The following is an 18,231-nucleotide window of genomic DNA, read 5'->3' on the forward strand; positions in this document are numbered from 1 at the left end:
ATTCTTGGTAGATGCTTTTTCTAAACTGATAAGTCTCAAGTCTCGGCACATCATTATAGGGGGAGATTTTAACTGCCTCATGGACCCTACAGTAGACAGGTTGCCTAAAGATCCTTCGATACCCTCTGCACAAACTAAACAGTTATTGGGTTTGTGTGGGGAATTAGGGTTGGTGGACATCTGGAAGTAAGGATTTCACGTTTTTCTCCAATCTGCATAGATGTCACACGAGGATTGATGTTTTTCTGACCCCTGTGGTAACCCTGGATCTGGTGGCATCCTGTACGATTGGTAATATTGCCATCTCTGAACCATGAGGTACACTGGAGCATGATAAGATTAAGGATGTTACAATGGATTCAAGGTACTGGCGAATGGACCCCTTTATTCTCATGGACAGTAAGTTGTGGAGTATTTCTGTAGGGAATTTTGGGCATTCCTAGACATCAACATAGGCTTGGTTGATAGCTCATCTGTTCTCTGGGAAACGGCCAAAGCTTATGCCAGGGGGTTAGTTATTTCATATCCCACCAGTAGGAAGCGGCAGAAGGGTGAGCAGCAACATCTCCTTGAAGCACGGTTGAAGGCAACCGAGAAGGCCTATTTTGACAGACCCTTGGTCAAACTACAGAGGATTACGGCACTTCGGTTTGCACTAAATTCCATGCTCACGCAGACGGCAAAGAAGGAGCTGGCTTTTACAAAGCAAAGCTTATACGAGCATGGTGACAAGCCAGGCAAATACTCAGCATACCTTGCCAGAAAGAGAAGTGCCTCACAAACCATTACAGCGATTAGGGAAAGGTTTAGGAACCCAACATGTGATTCTAAAAAGATTAATGTGGCGTTCCAGAGATTCTACTCCAAGTTATATCAGTCTGAGAATTGTGAGGAGGGGCAGGCCAAAATGGAATCCTTTTTTAGAGATCTGAAGCTCCTGGGTGTGACTCCCAAACAGTCCTTTCTCAATGCCCCACTATCAAAGCAAGTGCAGGAAGCTGTGAGGCAGCTTCAGAGTGGAAAGGTGCCCGGTCCTGATGGACTTCCCAGTGAATGCTGTAAGGAATTTATAAGTATACTGTCAGGCCCAATGCTGAATATGCTTAATGATTCATACAGTCATGATTGTCTCCCACCATCTCAGAGAGGCCAATATTTCACTTATCCTTAAAAAAGGGAAGTATTCAGAAGACTGTGCTTCATACAGGCCCGTCTCGCTCTTAAATGTGGACTTTAAGATCCTCTCGAAGGCTCTCGCGTTAAGGCTGGAAATTGTGGTAACCTGTATTCATAAAGGGTCGCAAATCCTCCAATAACGTTAGGAGGCATGCCAACAGCAGTCAATACAGGTGATTTCTTTCGATGCAAAGAAGGCATTTGACCGAGTTGAGTGGCCGTACTTTTTCTATACTCTAGACCGGTTTGGGTCTGGGCGAAGTTTTCATAAGATGGGTAAAGGTTCTCTACAGTGTACCTCTCGCGGCGGTCATTACCAACGGGGTACGATCAAGCAATTTTAATATTTCTAGGGGCAGCTGGCAGGGCTGTCCCCTTTCACCATTACATTTTACGTTGGTGATTGAACTGTTGGCAGAGGCTATTCGTGGGGATCTCAATATATCAGCTCCAGAAGTGGGGTCAAAATTACATAAGATCTCGCTGTATGCAGATTATGTTCTAATTTTCTTGACAAATCCAGCAGTTTTAGTGCCTTGCCTGATACAATGCATTCACTCGTCTGGCACTTTTGCAGGGTATAAGATTAATTTTGCTAAATCAGAGGCTATGCCTACGAAAGAGTTGGCTCTTGAGAGTGACTATAGATTTCCATTTAGGTGCTCACACTGGGGTTTTGTGTATTTGGGCATATTCATTATTCCAAGTTCTGGATTGTCTGTTCAAAGCCAATTTTACTCAATTATTTGAAAAAAATTAAACAAGATCTCCAAAGATGGGAGGCACTTCCAGTCTCATGGTTGGGTTGGATAGCGCTTATTAAGCTGAATATTCTCCCTTGTTTGCTATACCCTATACGGATGCTCCCCCTGATTTTCAATAAACAAACACTCAGGAGACCATACAGTTGGTTCAGCTCCTTTATCTGGCACCGTAAACGGTCCCTCATTAAATTAGCCAAACTGCAGATGCCTCACAGATTGGGGGGAGTAGACCTTCCGGACATTAAAAATTACCAATTAAGCTCACTTTTGACCCACGTAAGTGATTGGGTTTGTGGGGACCCTCTTTCAATATGGGTAGATATCGAAGTCTCCCAGGCAAGGTGCCCCCTTACCAGTTTGCTGTTTTTGGACAAACTGAGGACAGTTAGGGAATATTGCCATAACCCAATAGTCATCAATACTGTTAAAGCATGGAGGGCAATTCGGCAGAGGGAAGGTAATATTGGCAAAACATCTTTGTTTACACCTTTAGTGGGTATCCTGTTTTTCAATCAGGTATGATAGGTTCAGGATTTAAACATTGGGCATCTAGGGGTATATCTTGCCGGGGTGATTTATTTGAGGGAGATGTAATGATGTCCTTCGATCAGTTAGTACGGAAGTAAGAGTTACCTAATAGAGACCTCTTTCGTTTTTTTTTCAAGTTAGGGATTTTATTCAAAAAAAGGCCACACTTTTGACTGATCCCTATAAATCTGGGGGTGCCACCTCAGATGAGTCTGATTGACTGCAAGATTTGGGAAAGAGAGCTAGGAGTTGAAGTTTCTTCAGAGGCATGGGAGGATATTTGGGAGAATGCAAGAAAGTCATCAATTTACAATAGGACCCATGCTTTACAGTTGAAGCTTCTCCACAGGGTCCACTTAGCCCCAGACCGTTTGTCAAAATTTAAACCAGGGGTATCTTCAGCATGTCCCAAGTGCAAGGTCTGCACAGGCACTCTTACCCATGGTCTTTGGTCTTGTGACAGGCTTCAAACTTATTGGAGCGCTTTGGTGGGTACAATGGAGAGGATTTTAGGTGTAGGGGTGAAGAAGGACCCTATTTCTCTCCTTTTGGGCTTACTCATTGTATTTTCTGCAGACGCGCATAAGAAAAAGCTTTTAAATATTCTTACGTTCTGTGCAAGGAAGAATATCTTGCTAGGTTGGATATCCGAAAACCCCCCAGGCCTGTCGGGTTGGCGGAAGATTGTTATGGAGGATATTCTCCTGGATTTTCTCACAAATATGGTACACAACAAAACTGAGAATTTTTACAAAACATGGCAACCGTTTTTGAAATATCTGGTCACAGATTTATCTGCCACACTAACAAGGGCTTTTATATAGCCATAACGATTGTGTTTCTTGAGTCCCACTATCCAGGGAGGAGGAACTGTGAATGTATGAGTGTTTTGTTTGGCTGGGCTGAGTTATTACTATTTATTTGTTTGTCGTTAGGTATTTATTTATTTAGTTAAATAGTTAGTTTAGGTTTTTTTAATTTTCTACTTCTCTATATATTTTTATACATTCATATAGGAGGGTGGGTTGGGGTTTTTTTTATTATTTGGGTTTTGTTTTGTACTTTTTTGTACTGTTTTGAATTGCATTGTTTTGTATTTGTTGTAATATTTAAAAATCTATTTTTTCTAAATAAAAATATATTATTTTTTAAAAAATTCCCCCATCCTAGGGAAAAAACAACTACTATTAACTCTATCTATACCTCATTACTTTATAAACTTCTATCAGATCACCTCGCAACCTCCTGCGCTCCAGTGAAAAAAGTCCCAGCCTATCCAGCCTCTCTCTATAACTCAAACTTTCCATACCCGGCAACATCCCGGTAAATCTCTTCTCAACCCTCTCCAGCTTAATAATATCCTTCCTATAACTGGGCGACCAGAACAGGCCTCATGAACATGACTTACCAATTCCTATGCTCAAAAGGACTGAGGAATGAAGGTAAGAGTGCCAAATGCCTTTTTAACCACCCTATCTATGTGTGATACAAACATAAAAATATTTTGTACCTGCACCCCTAGATCCTTCTGCTCTACAACACTTACGGCAGCAGGGTGGCACAGTGGTTAGCACTGCTGCCTCACAGCGCCAGAGACCTGGGTTCAATTCCCGCCTCAGGCGACTGACTGTGTGGAGTTTGCACGTTCTCCCCGTGTCTGCGTGGGTTTCCTCCAGGTGCTCCGGTTTCCTCCCACAGTCCAAAGATGTGCAGGTCAGGTGAATTGGCCATGCTAAATTACCCGTAGTGTTAGGTAAGGGGTAGATGTAAGGGTATGGGTGGGTTGCGCTTCGGCGGGGCGGTGTGGACTTGTTGGGCCGAAGGGCCTGTTTCCACACTATAAGTAATCTAATCTACCCAAGGCCCTACCATAAATTGCATAAGCTATATTCTTGTTTGTTCTACCAAAATGCAGTATCTTGCATTTACCCAAATTGAACTCCATCTGCCATTTTTCAGCCCATTGAATCATTTCATCAAGATCCCTTTGTTATCTTAGAAAACCTTCTTCACACTCTACTTTGCCACCTTTGAATTCTTCCCCTTGCCATCAAAAGGAAGGCCAAGAAAGAAATTATTTTTGTTCCATGTTGATTTTATTACTTTCTTAAACATTGTAATTAAGTACATTATTAGTGATAGTGGTTTTACAGCCGTGGTTAAGTATTAGATCAACAGCAACCACAATAAAGGATAAATTGTATGCAAAAAAGTACCTCAACAGCACTACGATTATCACAAAGATCAGAACACGAAACTCACAGCAAACCTTGACCTCTTCATTTTATAATTTTACAAACTGAAGTTGAAGGAAAGAGAGAATAAAAGTATCTACAAAACATTTAATAATGGAGTCTGATTCACTACATCTGCAGTGAATAGAGCAGCTTATTGCACCCTGTAGTACAGAAAGCGTAAAGAACATCTAGAATAGTTAATTAACTAGGAAATGTCTCCACATTTAAACAGCTCAAACTATGATGCTTTCCCATTGCACAAGTTAAACAAATAACTGAATACTATTACATTGGCACAGTCCCTAATATGTACCATGGCAATGATTGGCTGGAGTAATGCAGGACTCATGAAGACCTGCTAACAGGTTGGAGAGGCTCAGGCAACTATCAAAATAAAACTCACAATGATTGCAATCATGCAGGAAAAAATGCTGTAGACAGCCTTTTAATTGTTAGACTAGAAAATCACAGACTGCTACACTGCAAAGGAGTGAAGCAATCTCTACTCTTTTATATCTTAACTGCTTCCATACCAAGAGTAATATCAAGAACTATGTGGGGGAGTACAGCCACATTGTATATTCCATCACCTTTTAGCAAGACACCTCCATAGTGTGTGAGATGTTCTGAGTTACCTGGCCCACACTGTCACTACTATTGGTTTGAGTACAGATTCTTGGACGGTGTCCGTCTACTGAGCTGGCACTGGTCAGTGAGGCTGTACGAGAACGAGCCAACCGAGTCATACTGGCTGATGCCACTGAAAGAGAGGGACAATTCATGTAAGTTGGTAAATCCAGTACGTTATGTAAACTCATTTTATTGTTAACAAGTCATCTACATTGTACACAGGAATCTTATGCTGAACATCAGGCAATGAAGGCAGCCAGAAGGAGTTTGTTCAATGGGCCTTAGGAGGCACCCATTGTCATGTTTTCTACAGGCACCCATACCACATTTTACTCTTTGTATAGGGCAAAACACAATTGTGGCATGCCATTGCAGCAGTACTTGAAAATGTCATGCATTCAGTTTTTGATGGAGCTTCACAGGTCTGTCATGCGAGTGAATAATGATACTGTTTCACAGTCTTCACGTGCAGACTCAAGCCCAGGACCATAGCAGTATCTCACATACCTTTGCAGAGCAAGACTCCAGGATTGCAATGTGCATTTTTTAAGCAAGCACATTGACATTTGCATAAAACATTCATTTTCTAATCAGAGTTACTGTTGCTGCACCTCTGAAAACCTTACCTGTAAGCAGTACAATCTCTTTCCTTCCTACCCTACCTCCAAAATTTGTTTCTTTGTCATTTCATATGGCGAGTGTACAGGAGGTAACCTACTGCCATGTTTTTGCCTCTTGTTATCAAGTCACCATGAAGTACAAAGAAAGAGCAAAACTTGATCTTTTCTTGGGCAATAAGTGAGAGCAAGTGCCTGAAGGGCTAGTAGGGGAACACTGGATCAAGTGATCATAATTCTTAGTTGCCAGGTTTGGAGAGTTTGAGCTATAGGGGGAGGCTGAATAGGCTGAGGCTGGGAAATGAGGCTAGATTAATTTAGCATGGTTGAGTTGGACTCAAAGGTCTGTTTCCGTGCTGTATATCTCTATGACTTTATAACATCCTGGATCCTTGCCTCTGGGGATGTGCTATACTTCTTGGCACTTTCCATTGACCAATTAGGAACTGCAGTGATAGAACCTGTGATGCTTCTACCACTGTGCTATCAGGGTACTATGTCAGCACTAGAACTTTTAATGCAAAACGCTCTTCTCTGTTGTTTAGAAAATAGCTGTAGAGTTCACTGATTAGTCTCAGGATATTCTTGTGCCTGATCGTGTTGATCGATTCTCAGAAGACTGGTAGAAACAGAAAAGATATAATTTCAATGATTCTGTTAAGACTGTCTCTGTCTAGTTGTTGCAACTTAACTTGGAGATAATGTAATAATGTTTATCTTAAAATGTTTGTTAATGTAATGAATATTGTAAGGTGTCTGACAAGCTTTTGAATCATCCTGGCATGTTGCTAAAGTACACATTTACTGTAGTAGCTGAGGACAACCCAAACTAGATGGTTCAAACTATAGCTTGTAGTGATAGGCATGCCTATATATGGTAGAATCATGTTATCTCAGTGCTCATTAATTTATGCTTCATAGATACTTAATGTCTCAGGGCCAATCTAACAGGTTATTACCCTGCAGTTTAACAAAATAGATAACTAAATATATAACTATAACTATGCATAACAATTTAATTGTAAATGTCGTGAATAACTACATCATTAAACAATGCAGTCAGATACTCATTGTAAAACCAATTTCAGCAGCGCCTCCTGTCATTGTAAGACTAATCGAGATCCTATAACATAGGAGTAGGAATGTGCCATTCAGCCTCTCAACCCTGCTCCAACATTCACATTCCAAGACATTCATGACAACCCTGCACCCCTTTGCTTGTCAAGAATCGATCTTTACCTTCTCGATCCCTTCAGTGGCAGGAGCAAAGATCCACGAATACTTGCAAATTTAAAAAACTCATCTTTGTCTTAAATGGGTGACCCCTTATTTTTAAACAATTACCACTAGTTCTACAATCTTCTATGAAAAGGAATATTTATTCTGCACACTCTGTCAAGATTTCTTGTTCTAAACTGGAGCAAATGCAAACCTAGCTTGTCCAACCTTTACTCAAAAGACAACATGCCTACTCAGATCATTAATCTAGCAAACCTTCTCTGGACTACTTCTAAAACAGTTACATTATTCCCTCAATAAGGAGACCAATACCATGTACATTACTCCAGATGAGGCCTCACCTATGCCCTTCATAACTGAAGCATATCCACTCTACTTTTGCATTTCATTCTCCTTGAAATAAAACAGTAACATTCTATTAGCTTTATTCCCTGCTTGCTGTATCTGTATACAAACTTTCTGTGTTTCATGCATGAGGAAACCCAGATCCAACTGTACCTTAAAGCTCTGCAGTTTCTTGCAATTTACATAACGCTTTTTTTGAAACTCTTGCCAAAATGCCAAATATTGCATTTTCTCACATTATACTTAATTTGCCAGATCTTTCCCATTAGTTGTGCATATCTATATCTCTTTGTAGCCTCGCTTACTCTTCACAACTTGCTTTTCTGTCTACACCAACCAATCCTTCATATCTCTGTGGCAAGCCACTCATTCTAACCTTAAAATGACCAGTTTATACCTACATTGTTTCCTAGCCAGTCTTCTATCCATACTCCTACACCACATGCTCTTATTTTCTCCAGTAACCTTATCAAATATCTTGTGGAAATTTTAAGTACAAAAGATTTACCAGATTCTAATTATCTGTAGAATGTTACTCCTCTCAAAGAACTTCAATAAATTGACCAAATATATTTTCGTTTTCAAAAGTGTTGATTCTGCCTGATTACTTTGAAAGTTTCCAAGTATCATGTTTGTAATGTCTTTATTAATAACTTCTAACATATGTCAAGCTAACTGGCCTGTAGTTTCCTCCTTTCCATCTCCCCCCTATTTTCCAATCTCAAGGAATTTTTAAACATTCAAACTAACATACGAACTAACTTGCTAAGTCCTTAGGGTGAAGTCTGCAGTACTTTGTGGACTTATCAGTTTACAGCACTAACAATTTGCTCAGTACCACTTACCTAGTGATCGTAATTTTATTAAGTTCCTCCCCTCCATTTCCTGATTTACAGCCAAGTCTGGGGTGTTTCACTACAGTGAAGATTGTTGTTATAAGACTGCCAAATGGACCTCTCTAACTTCAAATAATGTTGATCTGGTTTTGTGCACCTCCTCTGTGATCCATATGCCCTTGTTTGCAATGATCTTCCTGCACTGCATGCAAAACAAAGCTTTTCACTGTACTTAGGCACATGTGACTACAACAAATCAAATCAAAATTTCAGGTCAGTTCATCTTTGTTTTATTAATAATTCACTAAATCCGATTTCTATAATACCATCATTCAGCACTCTTCAAAATATCTATACAATCTCTTGCTATTTTATTTTTTTAAATTAGCCTTCTCTCATACCCTTTTTCTTCTTGCCAAAATGATAAACTCTTGGGAGTAAAAATGGCAAAATAGAGTGGAATTTTCCAACAAATCAGAGTTTCAGTTTGAAACGTTGGTACACCAGATTTGCCCTGGAGTCTCTGTCTGATATGTTAACCTATCCTTAAGTAACAGTATTATTGCCCTTACAGATTTGTCTCCCTTTTGTAAATAGAACAGCAAGGTGAATGATTAGAAAGTTAACATTGTTGAAGCGATAGTCACTTTTTGCCTATTAAAAGGAATAACACAGGAGATGAAATTGCCATTTGGCTCATGCCACAATCATCATGACTTTGAGATTTTCAGACCTCAACACTGTCACAGGAAAAAGAGGGAAAAATTGTTTTAAAAATAACATTTGGTGTCTGTCATTTTAGAAAAATTCAAACACCACCTGAAAACTGCAGAGGAAATAATCCTGTTGCACTGAACAAAACAAGAGGAAAGAATAATTATAATGGTGATAATATTTTGTTCCCTGATGCCTCAGCTACATCATTACGATTAGACAGACTACTTATTAAATGTGTTTATGATGCTTTCTATCTAATAACAATTACACAATATAATCACTGCACGACCATTTCATTTATTCCTTATTTCCGCAAGATCAATTAGGCATGGAATGCATAGCTAGGCCTAACACTTCATTCTATTTAAAGAAAAGGTTCTTTGGAACTTAAAAAGCTTAGGTATTCATGACTCACAATACACAGCTATGAGTTAGTTTGAGTTCGGGCCCAATAAAAAGTGATACACATGTTGAGTAAGATGTACGCTAGCTATTACAAGCAGCAGCGAGACAATAAGTGAAGATAACAAATGGAGAAGCACAGCTCATGCAGTGACAAGAGAAAGGGAACGATAGGCTCTAGCGCAAGCAATGTAGTTCATGAAGAAACAGGAAACAGGTACCTGCTCCACTACTCATCCGTCTATCCACTAAATATGCAACTGCGCATGAAATAAGGAGGTAGGAAGCACAGATCATTACAATCTACACAAAGAATAAACATAGACTTACATCCATTCAGGAACACGTACAAGTACATAAGGCATTATACAAGTGGGACATCTAAATCGCATGCCTGGTCTTACTGAAGCTTTGCAAGTCATCTGGTGCTTTGAGTTGAACCAGAGAATGTAGCAAACTGCAGTGATCAGTCTTAACCAGTGCTTCATTGTATTCTGCATTTCACTCAAGTTACTCTGGGGATAACCCAAGCTGGCCTATTCAAATTACCTGTACAAACTCAGGACAATATGGCAATTAATACCAGCATTTATTGAAGTAGCAGGATCCACCAGGCCTGACGAACTTTTAAATGCCCAGCCAACATTCCCATGGATCTCAAGTACTAGGTCTTTGAAATCAGGGCTGGTTTCTTATATTAGTCTGAAATTACAATATCACTGCAACATTCACACTTTTAACAAATCAGACACTAATTCCAGGACAACACACCCAGTTTTACAGAAACTTGTCAGTATATAGAATTATTTTCCTTGACTAAACATGACTATTATTTTGACTTTTTACCCTTATCGTCCCATTTTCTCTTTTATTTAAATCTTACAAACAACTGTATCAGTAAATTAGAATTGCCCATCACTTGTATAGGATTCAACACGGCACATTTCCTGACCTTTGGCTTCCTGCACATTCCCTACATTGGCTACCTAAACCATGCTCCTTTCTTTAATCCTGCAGGCTGTTCATTTGTTATCTTTAAAGTCTTAGCTTTTTTAAATTAAAATTAAACCTTCAGTCACTCCCTCCTAAAATTTACCTTTTTTTTGCTGCTTGCTTAAAAGTGTCCAGGGGTATGCATTCTGTATTACTGGCAACATGTAAAGTTAATTACAGGACTCCTATGGATTTTGTATCATTAGTGCCAGGAAATAGGAGTTGAATATACATCTTGAGTTCACGCATATACACAACCCAGTCAGACTTACCAGCTATGCAGTGAAAAGTTATTTTTGATGCACTTTATTTACATTTTCACAATAAATGTGATACAGTTCTCTTATGGCTCAAGGTACATATGTGTAATGTTTGAAAAGACAAGTTACTTTAAATCATTGAGCTAAATTTCACTCTTTATGACATGGATATTTAATATTCTTCGGGCAGAGCACAACACAATATATGGCAAGGAGGAACACATACAGGTGTCAGTGGGAATTAGGAAGAAAACTTTTTCCTGGTTTGGATTGTACAAAGGCAGATGATTATCATTGTTGAGAAGTCAATTATAATTCCAGGGCATCACTATGCTCTACAGTCTTCAGCTGCATTAATGGCATTCCATTCATCATTAGTTTGCTGATGATTGCACAATGTTCAAAACCATTCTTAACATCCAGGTTTGAACTTGTAGGTGGCAAGTAACATTATGCTGCCTTACAATGAATATCACAAACAAAAGAGAATATAACCATCTCCCCCTTGACATTCAATGGTATTACCATTCCCAAAATCGCTTACTATCAACTCTATTACCTTAGAAATATCATTGACCACAAACATAACTGGACCTGCCATATAAATACTACATGTACCGACAATATGTCAAAAGTTACGATTTGGCAGCAAGTAACCAATTTCTTGACTCCACAAAAGACCAACTGCAAGGCACAATTCAGAAGTGTGATGAGATATTTTCTACTTCCCTGGATGAGTACAGTATAGTTCCAACAATAGTTGAGAAGCTCAACCCCATCCAAGACAAAATAGTTTGCACAATTGGCACCCTATCCACCAGCTTAAAACATTCACCCACTCCACTAGCAACACAGTGGCAGCAGTGTGTACCATCTATAAAGATTTGCTGCCATTCCCCAAGATTTCTCCAACAGCGCCTTCCAAACCTAAGCCTCTACCATCTTGATGAACAAAGGTATCAGATGCACAGGAACATAACAGCTACAAGTTCCCTTCCAAGCCAGACAATACACGGATTTGGAATTACAGCACTGTTCCATCCTTATTATAGGGTCAGAATCCTGGCATTCCCTTCCTAATGTGGATGTATCTACACCTCATGGATTATAGTAGTTCTCAAAGACAGCTCACCAACAATTTCTTCTTAAGGTCAATTAGGGATGGGCAGTCAATGTTGGCATTGTCAGTGATACCCACATTGTATGGAACAATAAAAAGACAATTGAAAAATTAACCAGTTTTACAAAAAAAGATGCTTTGAACAAATTATTAAGAACATATTACTTGAAAGAATCTTAAATTTGCTTTTAAGATTCCTAGCAGGGAAGTGGGTCTAAACAGGCATGGTGAGCCGAATGACCTTCTATGATTTACCATAATTACTTAAAAGATCAGTAACCTCTATGGAGTATGGCAAGCTCTTATGACATCAATTTGGGATCCATAAGCCAAAACAACAATTTACCGAATGAAGAAATTTCAAATAAATTGAAATTTTGTAATCTGTCTCACAAACAAGACCACTAGTTGTCACAGAAAGAGGCCATTCACCCCACTGAGTCCGCTCTGGTATTCGATGAGATCTGATAATCCTGCCTTTTCGCCATAACCCTTAATTCTCTTATGATTAAAAAACGATCTCAGCCTTGAAAAAAAAACTTAATGACCCCCAGCCTTTACATCTTCTATAGTAAAGAATTTCATAGATTCACTACCCTCAGAAGAAATTACTTCTCATAAATTACATCCCTTATTCTGAGATTATGGCCCCTTGACTCCCACAAGGGGAAATAACCTTTCCATATTGACCCTGTCAAGTCATTTAGGAACCTTGTCTATTTGGATAAGGTCACCTCTCATTCTTTTAAACTTCAGTGAGCACAGCCCCAACTTATTCAAGTTCCCCATGTATAACAGTCCCCACCATATGTGGTATCAGCATAATGAACCTTCTCTGGACTGCCACCCATGCCAGTATGTCTTTGTTTTAAATAAATGGCTCAAAACGTCAGTATTACAGCTGTGGTCTGAATACTGTTTTGTATTGTTTTGGCAAAAGCTCTCTAGTTCTACGCTCCATTCTCTTTGAAATAAAGACAAATATTCTATTTGCCTTCCCCAATTACCCACTGTACTTGAATTCTAGCTTTTTGTGATTCATGGTTAAGAACTTCCTCCAATTCATCCCCACTGCTCTGCACATCCTCTAGGTAGGTAGCAACTGGATGGACCCGTAACTGCTTCTCCCCTTCTTGGCTGTATATTGCTTTATCATGTAACGTGACACAGCCTTTACTTTTCTCCCCCTGATCTTTGGAGACTCACTCAAGTAATTCACTTATCCAAGCTTCTTTGCTACACTATACAGCCACTAAACCAGGCCTTTAAGGGCTCAACTTGTGTGGGAGCACTAAAACACCCCCTTGCTGAAAAGCCAAGACCCTGACTTTATATTGGTTTTCATTTAATCCCAGGGAAATTTTCAAATGATCTTGAGCCACGCCAGGCTCATGAGAATGGTTTTCAAATTCTGCTACATTATCAAACATGCAGACTACTAATACCTTGCTGAATGGTTCCCCAAAAGCAGGCATGGGAATCCTGTGTGCAGGTTTGATCATATGTCAAGTCCACCCCACCCCCTCTCTGGAACCAGACAGGTGGAGCAAATTCTGCAAAGCCCTACCTATTACCTGGTGGAGTTGTGGTCAGTATAAATGCTGGCTGATATGGGCATGTATTTTGTAAATACCAACATGCCCAGCATTAAGACTTTCATGAGTTAACTACAATAATTCCCTCTGATCCTGTTGCAGCACCACCATCTGGTGCATCAGTGTCTGGTCCTCATTTGCTGGGCAGTAAGGAGAATCTCCATTTCTTCACCAGAACCTCATTTTTAATACAATAGAATTTAGGGAGTGTTTCAGAGTGAGCAGTCCGAGTGAGTACTTTTAAGAGTGAGTTAGTTTGCTGGGTCAGCAAGGAAGTTCTACTTATTATTTTTTCTTCTATTTATTATTATTTTTTCCAATGGGCTGAGGAGTGGCAGATAGAGTTTAATTTAAATAAATGTGAGATGCTGCATTTTGGAAAGGTAGATCAGAGCAAGACTTAATATTAAGGTCCTGGGGAGTATTGCTGAACGAAGAGACCTTGGAGAGATGGTTCATAGTTCCTTGAAAGTGGAAGCGCAGGTAGATAGAATAGTGAAGAAGCTTTTTGTGATACTTTCCTTTATTGGACAGAGTACTGAGTATAGGAGCTTGGAGGCCATGTTGTGGCTGGACAGGATATTGGGTTAGGCCACTTTTAGAATATTGTGTGCAGTCCTGGTCTCCCTCCTATCGGAAGGATATTGTGAAACTTGAAAAGGTTTAAGAAAAGATTTACAAGCATGTTGCCAGGGTTGGAGGATTTGAGTTACAGGGAGAGGTTGAATAGACTTGGGCTGTTTCCTTTGGAGCATCAAAGGTGACCTTATAGAGGCTTATAAAATCAGGACTGCAGATGCTGGAGATCAGAGCTGAAAATGTGTTGCTGGAAAAGCGCAGCAGGTCAGGCAGCATCCAAGGAACAGGAGAATCGGCGTTTTGGGCATCAGCCCTGAAGAAGGGCTGATGCCCGAAATGTCGATTCTCCTGTTCCTTGGACGCTGCCTGACCTGCTGCGCTTTTCCAACAACACATTTTCAGCTCAGTTTATAAAATCAGGGGCATGGAAAGAGTAAATAGAAAAGAGCCTGGGGTGGGGGAATCAAGAACAAGAGGGCATAGGTTTAGGGTAAAAGGGGAAAAATTTAAAAGGGACCTAAGGGGCAATGTTTTCACATCGCGGGTGGTGAGTGTATGGAATGAGTTGCCAGAGGAAGTGGTAGATGCTGGTACAATTACAACATTTAAAGGGCATCTGGATGAGTATATATGAAGGGTTTAGAAGGAAATGGGCCAAGTGCTGGCAAATGGGATTAGGATATCTGGTCGGCATAGACGAGTTGGACTGAAGTGTCTGTTTCTGTACTGTACATCTCTATGACTCTATTTGTTGCATTTTCTAGACTAGCCTAGAATTAAGAAAGATTTCAGAGAACAAGATCAGAGACTCTTGTTTGCAGTGCCACCTCAGCGCCCACAGGCTGAGCTGATTCAGCCATAAACCAGGTGGTCAGAGTCAGGGAAAATGCCAGGCACTTTCTCCTGAAACTGTTCAACCTCAATGACTTCAACAGGCTTCTCAGAGACCCTGGGAATGCTATTTGATCCCAACAGGTCATTGCCAAGGAGCAGATCGAACCAGTCCACAGACAAACTAGGTATGACTTCTATGGTCATTGGTTCTGACAAAATGTCACACTCCAGATGTACCCAGTAAAAGGGGATGGGCATGCACCCTCCTTCAATCCCTTTCACTTACTGTGCCTTCTGGTGGGGAACTCCTTCTCCCAGCAGTAGGGTTTTGCTCACCCTCTATTCCCTCAATATGAATATAGGCTTATTCACTTCACCCTGGGGAAAGGTGGCAACCCTTTCTTTGGATACAAAATTCTGGTAACTTTCAGGAATTCGTTTGTCCTCATCAGTATTCTCAGGAGTGTATTTACCGGAATCCACAACTGCAATTAGAGCCAAAATCTGGTCTGCTATGCTCTGGCTGAATATCAGTCTCCGCACAGTGACCCAATAAATGTCACTGGTTTTCCCAGAGACACTAGCAATTAGCCCACTCATACCTTACCATTCAGCTGTTAAAACATGCAGGTTTCTTAGCCTCGCCTTTCATCTCAGCATCACCCTTTCTGTCCCGAGAAGATCTCCCAGTATTTCCCTCTCTTCCATGGGTTTCCTATCACTCTCTCCAAGTCTATCTTTCCAGTTGGTTGGATGTGACTAGGGACAGAGTTTCTTCCGGAACAGACATTTGTGAATCAGATCAATATAATTCGCCAGCATGGCTGTCACCCTTAACACAACCACTTTTTGTTTCTCAAGATGTAATTTTACTGGGAGAGAGATGAAGTTTTTAAACTCCTTTCAGGCGAATTACTTCATGGAGATTTTGTAAATGGCTTCCAACTCAAGTGCCTGTACCCACTGGTCAAAAGCAAGCCACTCAGGTCTTTTCAGGTACTTTCAGTCTAGTCTGGTAATTTCCCAAGGATTCAGAATTTTTTTTATATAGATATTTTTATTAGAAATTTAACATTTTTACAAGTTTACAAAAATAAACAAAACTCTCAAGTACAAACATTGATATACAATTAAATCTTAAATATATAATAACCAAAATTTAACAAAAGAAAAATACCGAGAAAAATAAACAAAACTCAACTAACTAATAATCTAACCTACAACTAACCAGAGTGTATATTTAAGTCTTTTACATTATTCAAATAAGAGAAAGAGAAAAGAAAACAGCGGATAACATAGAAATTGGATAGTGAGATACATGCTCGGAATGTGTTAACATCAAATGTAACAAAACCCGTATTCATGCGGGATTCCTCTCCCAAGGGGCCCCGGACCAGCCAGGTTCGTGATCTCAATTAAATAAAAGCCCTTGTTAGGATAGCCGAAATATCTGTATTCATATAATTCAAGAAGGGCTGCCATATTTTATAAAATAATTCGGTCTTTTGGTGCATCATATTTGTAAGGAAGTCAAGGGGAATACATTCCATAATTAATCTGTGCCAATTTGAAAGTCCAGGGGGGCCCTCAGCCACCCAGTTTACCAAAATATTTTTCCTTGCACAGAAAGAGAGAATAGAAAATAGTCTCTTCCCGTACATGTCCAGGGAGGATAAATTCGAAAAGCCCAAAAGGAGAGATACTGGGTCCACTTTAATTTCCATTCCTAAAATTTCTGTCAGGGCACTTGCTACTTTAGTCCAGTATCTACGGATCTTATGACAGGTCCATAGACAATGTACAAGAGTGCCCACCTCTATTTTACATTTGGGACACATTGGAGATGCTCCTGCCTTAAATTTTGCCAATCGATCCGGTGCTATATGGGCCCTATGAAGTACCTTCAGCTGGATAGCCTGAGTTCTGTTACAGATGGTGATTCTTCTGGCTTTTTCCCAAATGTCATTCCATGTTTCTATAGAGATTTCTAATCCCAATTCCTGATCCCATGTTTTAAGCAGATTGTCCATATCTCCCAATACTACATCATGTAGTAAATGATAAATGGTACTGATGGAGGATACCCCCATTGGTCGTAGTACATTACATTCTCTATCTGATTTATAAAGACTATCTAATAATGTAGTCTTCTTCTGTATATAATCTTGAATTTGGAAGTATCGAAAGAGGTCTGCATGAGGTAATCCGAATTTCTGACACAGCTGTTCAAAAGACATCAAGACCCCATCTTTAAATAGGTCCCCTAGACATGAGATACCCCTGGATCTCCAGAGTTTAAAAGCGGTGTCTGTAAACCCCGGTTGGAATCCCCTTGCTCCCACTATCGGCGCATAGGGGGATGTTTTATGTGAGTTGCCCTCATTTTGCCGCATTATATTCCAAGCTTTATTTGTATTTAGTATTATAGTATTTTTACAGTAATCTGTAATGATTTTCCTCTTGTCTGAAAATAAAAGGTTAATAAGTGGGCATTTTACTTGAGAAGCCTCGACGTCCAACCAGGTTGGGTCTGGTTTGATCCACAATCAATTAGCTATGTAACTTAATAAGGAACTTAACTGATATTTCCTAAAATCTGGGAAGTCCAATCCTCCCCTTGCCTGTGGAAGCTGTAGCTTCTTCAGCTTAATGAGGGGCCGTCTATGATTCCAGATAAAGGAACCCAGCCAGCCATATAATTTACATAGTGCCAGCCTCGGCAGCATCACCGGAAGCATTCTCATAGGGCATAGGAGACGGGGAAGGACATTCATTTTAATTAGTGCTATTCTACCCAGCCAGGAAATTGGAAGGTCTCCCCCATCACTGGAGGTCCTGCCTTATCCTTTCCAGTAAATGCACAAAGTTAGCCTTGTATAACTGACCAAATACTGGGGTAATAAAAATGCCTAAATATAAGAAACCCTCCAGGGACCAACGAAAGGGAAAATGGGATCCGTCCACTAAGTGGGGTATCATAGCAAGGCCACCCATTGGCATAGCCTCCGATTTTGAGAAATTAATTTTATAGCCTGAGAATGCGCTAAATGTATTAATAACTTTGGTTAAGAGAGGTACAGACTTCAGAGGATTACTGAGGAATAGAAGAACACCATCTGCATACAGGGTAATTTTATGTTTACCTGTACCAATCCTCTGGGCCGTTATATTAGGATCAGCCCGTATAGCTTCTGCTAGTGGTTCAATTATTAGCGTAAATAACAACGGTGAGAGAGGACATCCCTGACGGCAGCCCCTACCCACACTGAAACTATCCAAACCTAATCCATTGGTAACCACAACGGCTTTGGGATCACTATACAATGTTGAGACCCATTTGGTAAACACCTTTCTAACGC

At 40.1% G+C, this 18,231-nt stretch overlaps 1 protein-coding gene across 7 annotated transcripts in view; it reads right to left on the minus strand.

The window, feature by feature from the left end:
- Positions 1-4,542: 4,542 nt before the first annotated feature.
- Positions 4,543-18,231, minus strand: part of LOC140453192 (protein NDRG4) — a 231,680-nt gene continuing 217,991 nt past the window's right edge. For 6 of the 7 annotated variants that reach the window (XM_072547693.1, XM_072547696.1, XM_072547697.1 and 3 more), the window contains 2 exons: positions 9,713-9,751; positions 4,543-5,465 (listed from right to left, as the gene is read on the minus strand). In XM_072547693.1, the coding sequence (XP_072403794.1) occupies positions 5,299-5,465; positions 9,713-9,751 (206 nt within the window). In that variant the 3' untranslated portion in view covers positions 4,543-5,298. The remainder of the gene's footprint in view (positions 5,466-9,712; positions 9,752-18,231) is intronic. The other variant, XM_072547692.1, reaches the window with a different exon arrangement.

This window comes from Chiloscyllium punctatum, chromosome 26 (genome assembly GCF_047496795.1).
Source record: "Chiloscyllium punctatum isolate Juve2018m chromosome 26, sChiPun1.3, whole genome shotgun sequence".
Taxonomy (NCBI): domain Eukaryota; kingdom Metazoa; phylum Chordata; class Chondrichthyes; order Orectolobiformes; family Hemiscylliidae; genus Chiloscyllium; species Chiloscyllium punctatum.